Source organism: Heptranchias perlo, chromosome 21 (genome assembly GCF_035084215.1).
Source record: "Heptranchias perlo isolate sHepPer1 chromosome 21, sHepPer1.hap1, whole genome shotgun sequence".
NCBI classification, from domain to species: domain Eukaryota; kingdom Metazoa; phylum Chordata; class Chondrichthyes; order Hexanchiformes; family Hexanchidae; genus Heptranchias; species Heptranchias perlo.
The window spans coordinates 779,853-800,122 of NC_090345.1; the positions used below are offsets into that span (position 1 = coordinate 779,853).

At 48.5% G+C, this 20,270-nt stretch overlaps 1 protein-coding gene across 2 annotated transcripts in view; it reads right to left on the bottom strand.

The window, feature by feature from the left end:
- Window positions 1–2,319, bottom strand: part of sh3pxd2aa (SH3 and PX domains 2Aa) — a 594,706-nt gene extending 592,387 nt beyond the window's left edge. For both annotated transcript variants that reach the window (XM_068001935.1, XM_068001933.1), the window contains exon 1: window positions 2,055–2,319. In XM_068001935.1, coding sequence (XP_067858036.1) covers window positions 2,055–2,132 — 78 coding nt within the window. In that variant the 5' untranslated portion in view covers window positions 2,133–2,319. The remainder of the gene's footprint in view (window positions 1–2,054) is intronic.
- Window positions 2,320–20,270: the final 17,951 nt, after the last annotated feature.

A 20,270-nucleotide genomic window follows, 5' to 3' on the forward strand; every position in this document is an offset into this window, starting at 1 on the left:
CTTCTGCACCCTCACTAAGCGTCACATCTTTCCTGAGGTGCGGTGCCCAGAACTGGACACAATACTCCAGTTGTGGCCGAACCAGTGTTTTAAAAAGGTTCATCATGACTTCCATACTTTTGTACTCTATGCCTCTATTTATAAAGCCCAAGATCCCAAATGCTTTTTTAACCACTTTCTCAACCTGCCCTGCCACCTTCAACGATCTGTGCACATTTACCCCCAGGTCTCTCTGTTCCTGTACCACTTTTAGAGTTGTGCCCTCCAGTTTATATTGCCTCTCCTCATTCTTCCTACCGAAATGTATCACTTAGAAAAGACACAGGATGAAGAGCCATGGAGTATTTTGTATTTCATGAGGAAACTAAAAAATATAGACGTTTAGAGCAAAGGAGGTCATTTGGCCCATCCTGTCTGTGCTGGCTCTTTTGAAGGGCAATCCAAAACTAATCCCACTGCCCCACTCTCTACCCATATCCTTGTGTCCTCCTCTGCTTCTTAACTCTTAGGTAAAGTCTCGAGGGAGTTGAGGTTGGCACCACGAGCGGGATACACATCCCATCACATGGCTCATCGTTTATTCTATTTAACCCAGGCATTAAGGAAGTGATTTAAATTAAAAAGCAAGATTTTTTTTTAAATGTTAATTTAAATGGGACCTAAACTGATGTATGGATTGCACAGTAGCTTGTGAACTCTGAAATCTCCTTCCTCTGCACCCCCTCCCCTTGGTGTCTGTAATGTCCTCTCCATAAAATGGAAAAATATATTTATTGAAGATGACCATTACATGTGATATAAAGCAAGTGCCAACATTTCTAAAGATAGATAATGTAGCAGCTTTTCTTTCCCTCTGAATTTTCTCCTCTTCCCCAAGGTACTGATTCTTTGTTCAGTAAAGTTCTGCAGATGCCAATTGCTTTCCAGTATCTTGCCCAAGTGGCTATTATTCAAGTTGATCCTTGACAAAGGGATCTGTATCCCAATCACAGTACATTCCAGTAGGCTATTCCACTATGAAACATCACAGCAATGCCCAACACTATTCTTGTCTAATATACGTGCACTTCCAACAGGAAAACCCAGAATTTTCCGACCCTAACAGGGATACTGTGGCCAATAGCAGCGCTCCTACCACTGCCCGAACTGAGATCAGATTGCTCAACGGGTAGGTAATGCACCAATTCACTTAGCCATTGGGGTACACTGTTATATCCTTTAAAACACACCTCCCCAAGTTATTTTATAATGTGCTCATATACTACAAACATTATCTGAACACAAAGAAATGAACAGCAGCAAGAGATATCTAGACCACTGGCTCATGACTCACTGATGTCAACCATCACAAATCCCACGTTAGTGACCCATGCAATACCTGATGAAAAGACCTAGTCAAGTCAATCTAGACAAAGTGAATGTAAGGAATCTTACAACACCAGGTTATAGTCCAGCAGTTTTATTTGAAAATCACAAGCTTTCGGAGGCTTTCTCCTTCGTCAGGTGAAGTGTGGAATCCCTTACATTTGTCATTCCCAGTCCATCACCGGCATCTCCACATCATAGACAAAGTGATGCTGCATGCTTCCACTGGGGTAACAATGCAGTTGGTGCACCAGAAAATCAATGTTAAAACTGATGAGAAATCTGTAAACTAGCATAACATAATAGGAAATCAGTGATGTGGAGGTTACAGTAAAAGTTGGAAATACAAATCCTTGCTGCTGTTATTAGGGAAGCCTGGGTTAAGGCACACTATTCAGAACCCGCATTGAACACTGCAGAAACTCTGAATGACACATACGTTCTAGTGCTTTGGTGGAATTTACATCTTACATTTATAAACAAACAAAGAAACCCTCCAAATCCCAGTGGATAAATGCACTCCCGATGTGGTTGAGTAGTACAGATCAGAAAGATCCCACTGAGAGGTTGTTGGATACCTCGGCCTGAAGGCATTTTAAAGCAGCCAGGACCGAGCCATGAGTGTGGCTGCATTAACCCGCCGGCTCCACCCGCCCGGCTCGGACCGCCTTTCATGCTCCGAAACTCACGTAGTGTTTGCTCGGGTTCCTCCGCTTCTCCACATCCTGGACCCGCACATCCATCGCGGCGCGGCCCGGGGGTTGCATCCTCTCGGCGGCCCTTGTCTCCGTGTTCCGCTGGAGGCAGCAGTTCTCCGGTGTAATCGGGCGCTTCCCGACAAGTTCCCCGCTCTCCGAGAGTCGGCACCTGGGGTCTTGATCGCTGTCGGCACTGAGGCAGCGACCGTCTCCTCGCGAGTGGAGCGCCCTGTGCCCCGCGACCGCTCGGTGCCGGCTCCCACCCCCTCACTCTCTCTCCCGGCTCCCACCCCCTCACTCTCTCTCCCGGCTCCCACCCCCTCACTCTCTCTCCCCCTCGCCCTCGGCACCGCCTCTCACTCTCTCCCCCTCCCCCTCGCCCTCGGCACCGCCTCTCACTCTCTCTCCCCCTCGGCACCGCCTCTCACTCTCTCCCCCTCCCCCTCGCCCTCGGCACCGCCTCTCACTCTCTCTCCCCCTCGGCACCGCCTCTCACTCTCTCCCCCTCCCCCTCGGCACCGCCTCTCTCTCTCCCCCTCCCCCTCGGCACCGCCTCTCTCTCTCTCTCTCTCCCCCCCTCGGCACCGCCTCTCACTCTCTCTCCCCCCCTCGGCACCGCCTCTCACTCTCTCTCCCCCCCTCGGCACCGCCTCTCACTCTCTCTCCCCCCCTCGGCACCGCCTCTCACTCTCTCCCTCCCCCTCGGCACCGCCTCTCACTCTCTCCCTCCCCCTCGGCACCGCCTCTCTCTCTCTCTCTCTCTCCCCCCCTCGGCACCGCCTCTCACTCTCTCTCCCCCCCTCGGCACCGCCTCTCACTCTCTCTCCCCCCCTCGGCACCGCCTCTCACTCTCTCCCCCTCCCCCTCGGCACCGCCTCTCACTCTCTCTCCCCCCCTCGGCACCGCCTCTCACTCTCTCCCCCTCCCCCTCGGCACCGCCTCTCACTCTCTCTCCCCCCCTCGGCACCGCCTCTCACTCTCTCTCCCCCCCTCGGCACCGCCTCTCACTCTCTCCCTCCCCCTCGGCACCGCCTCTCACTCTCTCCCTCCCCCTCGGCACCGCCTCTCACTCTCTCCCTCCCCCTCGGCACCGCCTCTCACTCTCTCCCTCCCCCTCGGCACCGCCTCTCTCTCTCTCTCTCTCTCCCCCCCTCGGCACCGCCTCTCACTCTCTCTCCCCCCCTCGGCACCGCCTCTCACTCTCTCTCCCCCCCTCGGCACCGCCTCTCACTCTCTCCCTCCCCCTCGGCACCGCCTCTCACTCTCTCCCTCCCCCTCGGCACCGCCTCTCACTCTCTCCCCCTCCCCCTCGGCACCGCCTCTCACTCTCTCTCCCCCCCTCGGCACCGCCTCTCACTCTCTCTCCCCCCCTCGGCACCGCCTCTCACTCTCTCTCCCCCTCGGCACCGCCTCTCACTCTCTCTCCCCCCCTCGGCACCGCCTCTCACTCTCTCCCTCCCCCTCGGCACCGCCTCTCACTCTCTCTCCCCCTCGGCACCGCCTCTCACTCTCTCTCCCCCCCTCGGCACCGCCTCTCACTCTCTCTCCCCCCCTCGGCACCGCCTCTCACTCTCTCCCTCCCCCTCGGCACCGCCTCTCACTCTCTCTCCCCCCCTCGGCACCGCCTCTCACTCTCTCCCCCTCCCCCTCGGCACCGCCTCTCACTCTCTCTCCCCCCCTCGGCACCGCCTCTCACTCTCTCCCTCCCCCTCGGCACCGCCTCTCACTCTCTCCCTCCCCCTCGGCACCGCCTCTCACTCTCTCTCCCTCCCCCTCGGCACCGCCTCTCACTCTCTCCCTCCCCCTCGGCACCGCCTCTCACTCTCTCTCTCTCCCCCCCTCGGCACCGCCTCTCACTCTCTCCCCCTCCCCCTCGGCACCGCCTCTCACTCTCTCTCCCCCCCTCGGCACCGCCTCTCACTCTCTCTACCCCCCTCGGCACCGCCTCTCACTCTCTCCCTCCCCCTCGGCACCGCCTCTCACTCTCTCCCTCCCCCTCGGCACCGCCTCTCACTCTCTCCCTCCCCCTCGGCACCGCCTCTCACTCTCTCTCTCTCTCCCCCCCTCGGCACCGCCTCTCACTCTCTCTCCCCCCCCTCGGCACCGCCTCTCACTCTCTCCCTCCCCCTCGGCACCGCCTCTCACTCTCTCCCTCCCCCTCGGCACCGCCTCTCACTCTCTCTCCCCCCCTCGGCACCGCCTCTCTCTCTCTCTCTTTCCCTCCCCCTCGGCACCGCCTCTCCCCCCCCCCCCCCCCCCGGCACCGCCTCTCCCCCCCCCCCCCCCCACACCCCCAGCACCGCCTCTTCCCCCCCCCCCCCCCCCCCGGCACCGCCTCTCCCCCCCCCCCCCCCCCCGGCACCGCCTCTCCCCCCCCCACCCCCCGGCACCGCCTCTCCCTCCCCCCCCCCCGGCACCGCCTCTCCCCCCCCCCCCCCCCCCCCCGGCACCGCCTCTCCCCCCCCCCCCCCCCCCCCCGGCACCGCCTCTCCCCACCCCCCCCCCCCCCCGGCACCGCCTCTCCCCACCCCCCCCCCTTGGCACCGCCTCTCCCCACCCCCCCCCCCCCCCCCCTCGGCACCGCCTCTCACTCTCTCTCTCCCCCCCCCCCCCCCCTCGGCACCGCCTCTCACTCTCTCTTCCCCCCCCTCGGCACCCCCTCCCCCGTCCTCCCCCCCCCCCCCCCCGTCCTCCCCCCCCCCCCCCTCCCGTCCTCCCCCCCCCCCCCCGTCCTCCCCCCCCTCCTCCCCCCGTCCTCCCCCCCCCTCTCCCCCCGTCCTCCCCCCCCTCCCCCCCCGTCCTCCCCCCCCTCCCCCCCCGTCCTCCCCCCCCCCCCCCGTCCTCCCCCCCCCCCTCCCGTCCTCCCCCCCCCCCCGTCCTCCCCCCCCTCCTCCCCCCCCCTCCTCCCCCCGTCCTCCCCCCCCCTCCTCCGCCGTCCTCCCCCCCCTCCCCCTCCCCCCCGTCCCCCTCCCCCCGTCCTCCCCCCCCCTCCCCCTCCCCCCCCCTCCCCCTCCCCCCCCTCCCCCCCGTCCCCCTCCCTCCCCCTCCCCCCCGTCCCCCTCCCTCCCCCTCCCCCTCCCTCCCCCTCCCCTCCCTCTCCCCTCCCCTCCCTCTCCCCTCCCCCCCTCCCTCCCTCCCCCTCCTCCCTCCCTCCCCCCTCCCTCCCCCCCCTCCCTCCCCCCCCTCCCCTCCCTCCCCCCCTCCCTCCCCCCCCTCCCCTCCCTCCCCTCCTCCCCTCCCCTCCCCCTCCCTCCCCCCCCCTCCTCCTCCCCTCCCTCCCCTCCTCCCCCCTCCCTCCCTCCTCCCTCCCTCCCTCCTCTCCCTCCCTCCCTCCTCTCCCTCCCTCCTCTCCCTCCCTCCCTCCCTCCCTCTCCCTCCCTCCCTCTCCCTCCCTCCCTCCCTCCCCCCCCTCCCTCCCTCCCTCCCCCTCCCCCTCCCTCCCCCTCCCTCCCCCTCCCCCTCCCTCCCCCTCCCCCTCCCTCCCCCTCTCCCTCTCTCCCTCCCTCCCCCTCCCCCTCCCTCCCTCCCCCTCCCCCTCCCTCCCTCCCCCTCCCCCTCCCTCCCTCCCTCCCCCTCCCCCTCCCTCCCTCCCTCCCTCCCCCTCCCCCTCCCCCTCCCTCCCTCCCCCTCCCCCTCCCCCTCCCTCCCTCTCCCTCCTCTCCCCTCTCCCTCCTCTCCCCTCTCCCTCCTCTCCCCTCTCCCTCCTCTCCCCTCTCCCTCCTCTCCCCTCCCCTCCCTCCCCCCAGGAGGCTGAGGGGGGACATGATTGAGGTGTACAAAATTATGAGGGGCACAGATAGGATGGATACTAAGGAGCTTTTTCCCTTCGTTGAGGGTTCTATAACAAGGGGACATAGATTCAAGGTAAAAGGCGGGAGGTTTAGAGGGGATTTGAGAAAGAACTTTTTCACCCAGAGGGTGGTTGGAGTCTGGAACTCACTGCCTGAAAGGGTTGTGGAGGCAGGAACCCTCACAACATTCAAGAAGCATTTGGATGAGCACTTGAAATGCCATAGCATACAAGGCTACGGACCAAATGCTGGAATGTGGGATTAGAGTAGACAGGGCTTGATGGCCGGCGCGGACACGATGGGCCGAAGGGCCTCTATCCGTGCTGTATAACTCTATGACTCTATGACTCTCTAACTCTATGACTCTCTCTCTGTACCACGTGTCTATCTATCTCTCTCCATACCGTCTCTCTCTCTCTCTCTCTCCGTACCGTGTGTCTATCTATCTCTCTCTCTGTACCGTGTCTATCTCTCTCTCTCTGTACCGTGTGTCTATCCATCTCTCTCTCTCTGTACCATCTGTCTATCTCTCTCTCTACCATCTGTCTATCTCTCTCTGTACCGTCTGTCTATCTCTCTCTGTACCGTCTGTGTACCGTCTGTCTATCTCTCTCTCTCTCTGTACCGTCTGTCTCTCTTTCTACCGTGTGTCTATCTCTCTTTCTACCGTGTGTCTATCTCTCTCTCTACCGTGTGTCTATCTCTCTCTCTCTCACACACCATCTAACTATTTCTCTCACACACACACACACATACTCTATCTCTCTCTACCATGTGTCTATCTATCTCTCTACCATGTGTCTATCTATCTCTCTACCATGTGTCCATCTATCTCTCTACCATGTGTCTATCTCTCTCTCTCACACACTATCTAACCAAAAATGAGGTGCCAACCTGGTGAAGCTACAACTCAGGACTACATGCATGCTAAACAGCAGAAGCAACATGCTATAGACAGAGCTAAGCGATTCCACAACCAACGGATCAGATCAAAGCTCTGCAGTCCTGCCACATCCAGTCGGGAATGGTGGTGGACAATTAAACAACTAACGGGAGGAGGAGGCTCTGCAAACATCCCCATCCTCAATGATGGCGGAGTCCAGCACCTGAGTGCAAAAGACAAGGCTGAAGCGTTTGCAACCATCTTCAGCCAGAAGTGCCGAGTGGATGATCCATCTCGGCCTCCTCCCGATATCCCCACCATCACAGAAGCCAGTCTTCAGCCAATTCGATTCACTCCACGTGATATCAAGAAACGGCTGAGTGCACTGGATACAGCAAAGGCTATGGGCCCCGACAACATCCCAGCTGTAGTGCTGAAGACTTGTGCTCCAGAACGAGCTGCGCCTCTAACCAAGCTGTTCCAGTACAGCTACAACACTGGCATCTACCCGACAATGTGGAAAATTGCCCAGGTATGTCCTGTCCACAAAAAGCAGGACAAATCCAATCCGGTCAATTACCGCCCCATCAGTCTACTCTCAATCATCAGCAAAGTGATGGAAGGTGTCGTCGACAGTGCTATCAAATGGCACTTATTCACCAATAACCTGCTCACCGATGCTCAGTTTGGGTTCCGCCAGGACCACTCGGCTCCGGACCTCATTATAGCCTTGGTCCAAACATGGACAAAAGAGCTGAATTCCAGAGGTGAGGTGAGAGTGACTGCCCTTGACATCAAGGCAGCATTTGACCAAGTGTGGCACCAAGGAGCCCTCGTAAAATTGAAGTCAATGGGAATCAGGGGGAAAACTCTCCAGTGGCTGGAGTCATACCTAGCACAAAGGAAGACGGTAGTGGTTGTTGGAGGACAATCATCTCAGCCCCAGGACATTGCTGCAGGAGTTCCTTAGGCCCAACCATCTTCAGCTGCTTCATCAATGACCTTCCCTCCATCATAAGGTCAGAAATGGGGATGTTCGCTGATGATTGCACAGTGTTCAGTTCCATTCGCAACCCCTCAGATAGTGAAGCAGTCCGAGCCCGCATGCAGCAAGACCTGGACAACATCCAGGCTTGGGCTCATAAGTGGCAAGTAACATTCGCTCCAGATAAGTGCCAGGCAATGACCATCTCCAACAAGAGAGTGTCTAACCACCTCCCCTTGACATTCAACGGCATTACCATCGCCGAATCCCCCACCATCAACATCCTGGGGGTCACCATTGACCAGAAACTTAACTGGACCAGCCATATAAATACTGTGGCTACAAGAGCAGGTCAGAGGCTGGGTATTCTGCGGCAAGTGACTCACCTCCTGACTCCCCAAAGCCTTTCCACCATTTACAAGGCACAAGTCAGGAGTGTGATGGAATACTCTCCACTTGCCTGGATGAGTGCAGCTCCAACAACACTCAAGAAGCTCGACACCATCCAGGACAAAGCAGCCCGCTTGATTGGTACCCCATCCACCACCCTAAACATTCACTCCCTTCACCACCGGCGCACAGTGGCTGCAGTGTGTACCATCCACAGGATGCACTGCAGCAACTCGCCAAGGCTTCTTTGACAACACCTCCCAAACCCGCGACCTCTACCATCTAGAAGGACAAGAGCAGCAGGTACATGGGAACAACACCACCTGCACGTTCCCCTCCAAGTCACGCACCATCCCGACTTGGAAATATATCGCCGTTCCGTCATTGCCGCTGGGTCAAAATCCTGGAACTCCCTTCCTAACAGCACTGTGGGAGAACCGGCACCACACGGACTGCAGCAGTTCAAGAAGGCAGCTCACCACCACCTTCTCAAGGGCAATTAGAGATGGGCAATAAATGCCAGCCTCACCAGCGACGCCCACATCCCATGAACGAATAAAAAAAAACTATTTCTCTCACACACACACACACACACACACACTATCGATCTCTCTCTGTACCATGTGTTTATCAATATATCTCTCACACTATCTCTCTCTTGGTACTGTGTGTCTATCAATCTATCTCTCACACTCTATCTGTCTCTCTCTCGGTACCGTGTGTCTATCAATCTCTCTCTCACACCCAATCTCTCTCTCACACTCTGTACCATGTGTGTATCAAGCTATCTCTCACACTCTATCTATCTCTCACACTATCTATCTATCTCTCACACTCTGTCTATCTCTCACACTATCTATCTATCTCACACTCAATCTATCTCTCACACTCTGTATATCTATCTCTCTCTATCACTATCTCTATCTCTCACACTATCTGTCTATCTCTCACACGATCTGTCTATCTCTCACACTCTATCTGTCTATCTCTCACACTCTATCTGTCTATCTCTCACACTCTATCTGTCTATCTCTCACACTCTATCTATCTCTCACACTGTCTATCTATCTCTAACACCATCTCTATCAATCTATCTCTCACTATCTCTCTCTCTGTACCATGTGTCTATCTCTCCATCTCTCACACTATCTCTCTCTCTCTCTCTCTCTGTACCATGTGTCTATCTCTCTCCCACACACTATCTATCTCCATCTCAATCTCTCTCTATCTCTCTCTGTACCATGTGTCTATCTCTCTATCTCTCACACTATCTCGATCTCTCTGTACCATGTGTCTATCGCTCTATCTCTCACACTATCTATCTCTATCTCTCTGTACCATGTGTCTATCTATCTCCATCTCTCACACTATCTATCTCTATCTCTCACACTATCTATCTCTCTCTCTGTACCATGTGTCTATCTCTCTATCTCTCACACTATCTATCTCTATCTCTCTCTCTGTACCATGTGTCTATCTCTCTATCTCTCACACTATCTATCTCTATCTCTCTCTCTGTACCATGTGTCTATCTCTCACACTATCCATCTCTCTCTCTGTACCATGTGTCTATCTCTCTATCTCTCACACTATCTATCTCTATCTCTCTCTGTACCATGTGTCGATCTCTCTATCTCTCACACTATCTATCTCTATCTCTCTGTACCATGTGTCTATCTCTCTCTCTCTGTACCATGTGTCTATCTCTCACACTATCTCTCTCTCTGTACCATGTGTCTATCTCTCTATCTCTCACACTATCTATCGCTCTCTCTGTACCATGTGTCTATCTCTCTCTCACACACTATCTATCTCTATCTCTCTCTCTGTACCATGTGTCTATCTCTCTATCTCTCACACTATCTATCTCTATCTCTCTCTCTCACACACTATCTATCTCTATCTATCTATCTCTCACAATCTATCTCTCACACTATCTATCTCTATCTCTCACACTATCTATCTCTATCTCTCTATCTCTCACACTATCTCTCTCTCTCTGTACCATGTGTCTATATCTCTATCTCTCACACTATCTCTCTATCTCTCACACTATCTATCTCTATCTCTCTCTCTCTCTGTACCATGTGTCTATCTCTCTATCTCTTACACTCTATCTCTCACACTCTGTCAATCTCTCTATCTCTCACACTCTATCTCTCTCTATCTCTCACACTATCTATGTCTATCTCTCTCTCTCTGTACCATGTGTCTATCTCTCTATCTCTCACACTATCTATCTCTGTCTCTCTGTACCATGTGTCTATCTCTCTATCTCTCACACTATCTATCTCTGTCTCTCTATCTCTGTACCATGTGTCTATCCATCTCTATCTCTCACACTATCTATCTCTATCTCTCTGTACCATGTGTCTATCTCTATCTCTCACACTATCTATCTCTATCTATCTCTCTGTACCATGTGTCTTTCTCTCACACTATCTATCTCTGTCTCTCTATCTCTGTACCATGTGTCTATCTATCTCTATCTCTCACACTATCTATCTCTATCTCTCTGTACCATGTGTCTATCTCTCTCTCACACACTATCTATCTCTATCTCTATCTCTCTCTGTGTACCAAGTGTCTATCTCTCTATCTCTCACACTATCTATCTCTATCTCTCTCACACACGATCTATCTCTATCTCTCACAATCTATCTCTCACACTATCTATCTCTATCTCTCACACTATCTATCTCTATCTCTATATCTCTCACACTATCTCTCTATCTCTCTCTGTACCATGTGTCTATCTCTCTATCTCTCACACTATCTATCTCTATCTCTCTCTCTGTACCATGTGTCTATCTCTCACACTATCCATCTCTCTGTACCATGTGTCTATCTCTCTATCTCTCACACTATCTATCTCTATCTCTCTCTGTACCATGTGTCGATCTCTCTATCTCTCACACTATCTATCTCTATCTCTCTGTACCATGTGTCTATCTCTCTCTCTCTGTACCATGTGTCTATCTCTCACACTATCTCTCTCTCTGTACCATGTGTCTATCTCTCTATCTCTCACACTATCTATCGCTCTCTCTGTACCATGTGTCTATCTCTCTCTCACACACTATCTATCTCTATCTCTCTCTCTGTACCATGTGTCTATCTCTCTATCTCTCACACTATCTATCTCTATCTCTCTCTCTCACACACTATCTATCTCTATCTATCTATCTCTCACAATCTATCTCTCACACTATCTATCTCTATCTCTCACACTATCTATCTCTATCTCTCTATCTCTCACACTATCTCTCTCTCTCTGTACCATGTGTCTATATCTCTATCTCTCACACTATCTCTCTATCTCTCACACTATCTATCTCCATCTCTCTCTCTCTCTGTACCATGTGTCTATCTCTCTATCTCTTACACTCTATCTCTCACACTCTGTCAATCTCTCTATCTCTCACACTCTATCTCTCTCTATCTCTCACACTATCTATGTCTATCTCTCTCTCTCTGTACCATGTGTCTATCTCTCTATCTCTCACACTATCTATCTCTGTCTCTCTGTACCATGTGTCTATCTCTCTATCTCTCACACTATCTATCTCTGTCTCTCTATCTCTGTACCATGTGTCTATCCATCTCTATCTCTCACACTATCTATCTCTATCTCTCTGTACCATGTGTCTATTTCTATCTCTCACACTATCTATCTCTATCTATCTCTCTGTACCATGTGTCTTTCTCTCACCCTATCTATCTCTGTCTCTCTATCTCTGTACCATGTGTCTATCTATCTCTATCTCTCACACTATCTATCTCTATCTCTCTGTACCATGTGTCTATCTCTCTCTCACACACTATCTATCTCTATCTCTATCTCTCTCTCTGTACCAAGTGTCTATCTCTCTATCTCTCACACTATCTATCTCTATCTCTCTCACACACGATCTATCTCTATCTCTCACAATCTATCTCTCACACTATCTATCTCTATCTCTCACACTATCTATCTCTATCTCTATATCTCTCACACTATCTCTCTCTCTCTGTACCATGTGTCTATATCTCTATCTCTCACACTATCTCTCTATCTCTCACACTATCTATCTCTATCTCTCTCTCTCTGTACCATGTGTCTATCTCTCTATTTCTCACACTATCTATCTCTATCTCTCTCTCTCTGCACCAAGTGTCTATCTCTCTATCTCTCACACTATCTATCTCTCTATCTCTCACACGATCTCTCTATCTCTCTCTCTGTACCATGTGTCTATCTCTATCTCTCACACTATCTATCTCTCTATCTCTCACACTATCTATCTCTATCTCTATCTCTCTCTCTGTACCATGTGTCTATCTCTATCTCTCACACTATCTATCTCTCTATCTCTCACACTATCTCTCTATCTCTCTCTCTGTACCATGTGTCTATCTCTATTTCTCACACTATCTCTCTCTCTCTCTCTCTCTCTGTACCATGTGTCTATCTCTCTCTCACACACTATCTATCTCTATCTCCATCTCTCTCTATCTCTCTCTCTGTACCATGTGTCTATCTCTCTATCTCTCATACTATCTATCTCTATCTCTCTCACACACTATCTATCTCTATCTCTCACAATCTATCTCTCACACTATCTATCTCTATCTCTCTATCTCTCACACTATCTGTCTCTATCTCTCTATCTCTCACACTATCTCTCTCTCTCTGTACCATGTGTCTATATCTCTATCTCTCACACTATCTATCTCTATCTCTCTCTCTGTACCATGTGTCTATCTCTCTATCTCTTACACTCTATCTCTCACACTCTGTCTATCTCTCTATCTCTCACACTCTATCTCTCTCTATCTCTCACACTATCTATCTCTCTCTCTCTCTGTACCATGTGTCTATCTCTCACACTATCTATCTCTCTCTCTGTACCATGTGTCTATCTCTCTATCTCTCACACTATCTATCTCTATCTCTCTGTACCATGTGTCTATCTCTCTATCTCTCACACTATCTATCTCTATCTCTCACACTATCTATCTCTATCTCTCTGTACCATGTGTCTATCTCTCTATCTCTCACACTATCTATCTCTCTCTCTGTACCATGTGTCTATCTCTCTATCTCTCACACTATCTATCTCTATCTCTCTATCTCTGTACCATGTGTCTATCTATCTCAATCTCACACTATCTATCTCTATCTCTCTGTACCATGTGTCTATCTATCTCTATCTCTCACACTATCTATCTCTATCTCTCACACTATCGATCTCTATCTCTCTATCTCTCACACTATCTCTCTCTCTCTCTCTGTACCATGTGTCTATATCTCTATCTCTCACACTATCTCTCTATCTCTCACACTATCTATCTCTATCTCTCTCTCTCTGTACCATGTGTCTATCTCTCTATCTCTTACACTCTATCTCTCACACTCTGTCTATCTCTCTATCTCTCACACTCTATCTCTCTCTATCTCTCACACTATCTATCTCTATCTCTCTCTCTCTGTACCATGTGTCTATCTCTCTATTTCTCACACTATCTATCTCTATCTCTCTCTCTCTGCACCAAGTGTCTATCTCTCTATCTCTCACACTATCTATCTCTATCTCTCTCTGTACCATGTGTCTATCTCTCAATCTCTCACACTATCTATCTCTATCTCTCTCTCTCTGTACCATGTGTCTATCTCTCACACTATCTATCTCTCTCTCTGTACCATGTGTCTATCTCTATCTCTCACACTATCTATCTCTATCTCTGTACCATGTGTCTATCTATCTCTATCTCTCATACTATCTATCTCTATCTCTCTGTACCATGTGTCTATCTCTCTATCTCTCACACTATCTATCTCTATCTCTCTGTACCATGTGTCTATCTCTCTATCTCTCACACTATCTATCTCTATCTCTCTCTCTCTGTACCATGTGTCTATCTATCTCTATCTCTCTGTACCATGTGTCTATCTCTCTATCTCTCACACTATCTATCTCTATCTCTCTCTCTGTACCATGTGTCTATCTCTCACACTATCTATCTCTGTCTCTCTATCTCTGTACCATGTGTCTATCTATCTCTATCTCTCACACTATCTATCTCTATCTCTCTGTACCATGTGTCTATCTCTATCTCTCACACTATCTATCTCTATCTCTCTCTCTGTACCATGTGTCTATCTCTCACACTATCTATCTCTCTCTCTGTACCATGTGTCTATCTCTATCTCTCACACTATCTATCTCTATCTCTGTACCATGTGTCTATCTATCTCTATCTCTCATACTATCTATCTCTATCTCTCTGTACCATGTGTCTATCTCTCTATCTCTCACACTATCTATCTCTATCTCTCTCTCTCTGTACCATGTGTCTATCTATCTCTATCTCTCTGTACCATGTGTCTATCTCTCCATCTCTCACACTATCTATCTCTATCTCTCTCTCTGTACCATGTGTCTATCTCTCACACTATCTATCTCTATCTCTCTCTCTCACACACTATCTATCTCTATCTCTCTATCTCTCACACTATCTATCTCTATCTCTCACACTATCGATCTCTATCTCTCTATCTCTCACACTATCTCTCTCTCTCTCTGTACCATGTGTCTATATCTCTATCTCTCACACTATCTCTCTATCTCTCACACTATCTATCTCTATCTCTCTCTCTCTGTACCATGTGTCTATCTCTCTATCTCTTACACTCTATCTCTCACAATCTGTCTATCTCTCTATCTCTCACACTCTATCTCTCTCTATCTCTCACACTATCTATCTCTATCTCTCTCTGTACCATGTGTCTATCTCTCAATCTCTCACACTATCTATCTCTATCTCTCTCTCTCTGTACCATGTGTCTATCTCTCACACTATCTATCTCTCTTTCTGTACCATGTGTCTATCTCTATCTCTCACACTATCTATCTCTATCTCTGTACCATGTGTCTATCTATCTCTATCTCTCATACTATCTATCTCTATCTCTCTGTACCATGTGTCTATCTCTCTATCTCTCACACTATCTATCTCTATCTCTCTGTACCATGTGTCTATCTCTCTATCTCTCACACTATCTATCTCTATCTCTCTCTCTCTGTACCATGTGTCTATCTATCTCTATCTCACTGTACCATGTGTCTATCTCTCTATCTCTCACACTATCTATCTCTATCTCTCTCTCTGTACCATGTGTCTATCTCTCACACTATCTATCTCTGTCTCTCTATCTCTGTACCATGTGTCTATCTATCTCTATCTCTCACACTATCTATCTCTATCTCTCTGTACCATGTGTCTATCTCTATCTCTCACACTATCTATCTCTATCTCTCTCTCTGTACCATGTGTCTATCTCTCACACTATCTATCTCTCTCTCTGTACCATGTGTCTATCTCTCTATCTCTCACACTATCTATCTCTATCTCTGTACCATGTGTCAATCTATCTCTATCTCTCACACTATCTATCTCTATCTCTGTACCATGTGTCAATCTATCTCTATCTCTCACACTATCTAACTCTCTCTCTGTACCATGTGTCTATCTCTCTATCTCTGTACCATGTGTCTATCTCTCTATCTCTCACACTATCTATCTCTATCTCTGTACCATGTGTCAATCTATCTCTATCTCTCACACTATCTAACTCTCTCTCCGTACCATGTGTCTATCTATCTCTATCTCTCACACTATCTATCTCTATCTCTCTGTACCATGTGTCTATCTATCTCTATCTCTCACACTATCTCTCTCTATCTCTCTCTCTGTACCATGTGTCTATCTCTCTATCTCTCACATTATCTCTATCTCTCTCTCTGTACCATGTGTCTATCTCTCTATCTCTCACACTATCTATCTCTATCTCTCTCTCTGTACCATGTGTCTATCTCTATCTCTCACACTATCTATCTCTCTATCTCTCTCTCTATCTCTCTCTCTGTACCATGTGTCTATCTCTATCTCTCACACTATCTATCTCTCTATCTCTCACACTATCTATCTCTATCTCTCTCTCTGTACCATGTGTCTATCTCTATCTCTCACACTATCTATCTCTCTATCTCTCACACTATCTATCTCTATCTCTCTCTCTGTACCATGTGTCTATCTCTATCTCTCACACTATCTATCTCTATCTCTCTCTCTGTACCATGTGTCTATCTCTATCTCTGACACTATCTATCTCTATCTCTCTCTCTGTACCATGTGTCTATCTCTATCTCTCACACTATCTATCTCTATCTCTCTCTCTGTTCCATGTGTCTATCTCTATCTCTCTCACTATCTATCTCTCTATCTCTCACACTATCTCTCTCTATCTCTCTCTCTGTACCATGTGTCTATCTCTATCTCTCTCACTATCTATCTCTCTATCTCTCACACTATCTATCTCTCTATCTCTCACACTATCTATCTCTCTATCTCTCACACTATCTGTCTCTCACACTATCTCTCACACTATCTATCTCTATCTCTCTCTCTGTACCATGTGTCTATCTCTATCTCTCACACTATCTATCTCTCTATCTCCCACACTATCTCTCTATCTCTCTCTCTGTACCATGTGTCTATCTCTATCTCTCACACTATCTATCTCTCTATCTCTCACACTATCTCTCTCTATCTCTCTCTATCTCTCTCTCTGTACCATGTGTCTATCTCTATCTCTCTCACTATCTATCTCTCTATCTCTCACACTATCTATCTCTCTATCTCTCACACTATCTGTCTCTCACACTATCTCTCACACTATCTATCTCTATCTCTCTCTCTGTACCATGTGTCTATCTCTATCTCTCACACTATCTATCTCTCTATCTCCCACACTATCTCTCTATCTCTCTCTCTGTACCATGTGTCTATCTCTATCTCTCACACTATCTATCTCTCTATCTCTCACACTATCTCTCTATCTCTCTCTCTGTACCATGTGTCTATCTCTATCTCTCACACTATCTATCTCTCTATCTCTCACACTATCTATCTATCTCTCTCTCTCTGTACCATGTGTCTATCTCTATCTCTCACACTATCTATCTCTCACACTATCTCTCTATCTCTCTCTCTGTACCATGTGTCTAACTCTATCTCTCACACTATCTATCTCTCTATCTCTCACACTATCTATCTCTCTCTCTGTACCATGTGTCTCTCTCTATCTCTCTCACTATCTATCTATCTCTCTCTCTGTACCATGTGTCTCTCTCTATCTCTCACACTATCTATCTCTCTATCTCTCACACTATCTATCTCTCTATCTCTCACACTATCTCTCTCTATCTCTCTCTCTGTACCATGTGTCTATCTCTATCTCTCTCACTATCTATCTCTCTATCTCTCACACTATCTATCTCTCTATCTCTCACACTATCTATCTCTATCTCTCTCTCTGTACCATGTGTCTATCTCTATCTCTCACACTATCTGTCTCTCACACTATCTCTCACACTATCTATCTCTATCTCTCTCTCTGTACCATGTGTCTATCTCTATCTCTCACACTATCTATCTCTCTATCTCCCACACTATCTCTCTATCTCTTTCTCTGTACCATGTGTCTATCTCTATCTCTCACACTATCTATCTCTCTATCTCTCACACTATCTATCTATCTCTCTCTCTCTGTACCATGTGTCTATCTCTATCTCTCACACTATCTATCTCTCTATCTCTCACACTATCTCTCACACTATCTATCTCTATCTCTCTCTCTGTACCATGCGTCTATCTCTATCTCTCACACTATCTATCTCTCTATCTCCCACACTATCTCTCTATCTCTCTCTCTGTACCATGTGTCTCTCTCTATCTCTCACACTATCTATCTCTCTATCTCTCACTCTATCTCTCACTATCTATCTCTCTCCATCTCTCACTATCTATCTCTCTATCTCTCACTCTATCTCTCACTATCTATCTCTCTATCTCTCACTCTATCTCTCACTATCTATCTCTCTCTATCTCTCACTATCTATCTCTCTATCTCTCACTCTATCTCTCACTATCTATCTCTCTCCATCTCTCACTATCTATCTCTCTATCTCTCTATCTCTCACTCTATCTCTCACTATCTATCTCTCTATCTCTCACTCTATCTCTCACTATCTATCTCTCTCTATCTCTCTCACTATCTATCTCTCTATCTCTCACACTATCTATCTCTATCTCTCTCTGTACCATGTGTCTATCTCTATCTCTCACACTATCTGTCTCTCACACTATCTCTCACACTATCTATCTCTATCTCTCTCTCTGTACCATGTGTCTATCTCTATCTCTCACACTATCTATCTCTCTATCTCCCACACTATCTCTCTATCTCTTTCTCTGTACCATGTGTCTATCTCTATCTCTCACACTATCTATCTCTCTATCTCTCACACTATCTATCTATCTCTCTCTCTCTGTACCATGTGTCTATCTCTATCTCTCACACTATCTATCTCTCTATCTCTCACACTATCTCTCACACTATCTATCTCTATCTCTCTCTCTGTACCATGCGTCTATCTCTATCTCTCACACTATCTATCTCTCTATCTCCCACACTATCTCTCTATCTCTCTCTCTGTACCATGTGTCTCTCTCTATCTCTCACACTATCTATCTCTCTATCTCTCACTCTATCTCTCACTATCTATCTCTCTCCATCTCTCACTATCTATCTCTCTATCTCTCACTCTATCTCTCACTATCTATCTCTCTATCTCTCACTCTATCTCTCACTATCTATCTCTCTATCTCTCACTCTATCTCTCACTATCTATCTCTCTCTATCTCTCTCACTATCTATCTCTCTATCTCTCACACTATCTATCTCTATCTCTCTCTGTACCATGTGTCTATCTCTATCTCTCACACTATCTGTCTCTCACACTATCTCTCACACTATCTATCTCTATCTCTCTCTCTGTACCATGTGTCTATCTCTATCTCTCACACTATCTATCTCTCTATCTCTCACACTATCTATCTATCTCTCTCTCTCTGTACCATGTGTCTATCTCTATCTCTCACACTATCTATCTCTCTATCTCTCACACTATCTATCTCTCTATCTCTCACACTATCTATCTCTCTATCTCTCACACTATCTATCTCTCTATCTCTCTCACTATCTATCTCTCTATCTCTCACACTATCTATCTCTATCTCTCTCTGTACCATGTGTCTATCTCTATCTCTCACACTATCTGTCTCTCACACTATCTCTCACACTATCTATCTCTATCTCTCTCTCTGTACCATGTGTCTCTCTCTATCTCTCACACTATCTATCTCTCTATCTCTCACTATCTATCTCTCTCCATCTCACACTATCTATCTCTCACTCTATCTCTCACTATCTATCTCACTCTATCTCTCACTATCTATCTCTCTCACTATCTCTCTATCGATCTCTCTCTTTGCCGCTGCGCTTTCTTCTCGCTTCGGCTCGAGCCGCCCCAATGCCTGACTGACGCGTCAAACAGCCAATCATAGGTGGCTCTGTTCCTTGAGCAACGGAAGATCACCAATCAATGCTGGCAGCAGGCCCCGCCCCTCCCCGGCCACGCCTGTAAGAAAAGGGCGGGAGATTTAAAGGGCGTGAGCGAGTGCGGCGGTTATGCGGCGCGCGGAGAATCATCGAAGAACCTGAGGTAATGGCTGGAACATCGTTCGGGCCGACACCGGGCCGGGCAATGGGACTCCCCTTCCCGAAAACAACTGCTGGAAATATTACAGGAGGACAGAGGACCGACGGAGAAAAGACCAGTTAATGCTCGACTGATGGAGGAACTTCCAATGCTGGAGCTCCAACAAAGCGGATCGGAGACCGTAACACGCAGTTTTTAGAAACTAATACCTTGTGTAAAAACCCCAAAACATATTTTCTTCCATTCAGGATCACTGGCCACTTTTCTAAGCGGACACCACGTCCTCTACCATTCAGACTACTTTTACTGCCCGATGACAAGGTAAATGATGTTGAGAACCAAGGATTGCAACACTGAAAATAAGAATGAGAGTAGGCCATTCAGCCTGTTCTGCCATTCAATCAAATCATGGTTGCCTATCTCATGATACCTTTGCCTAACAAACATCTATCGATCTCAGTCTTGAAAGCTCCAATTGTCCCCCAATATCCACAGCCTTTTTTTGGTGATGGCAAGAAATTCCAGATTTCCACTACCATTTGTGTAACCTTT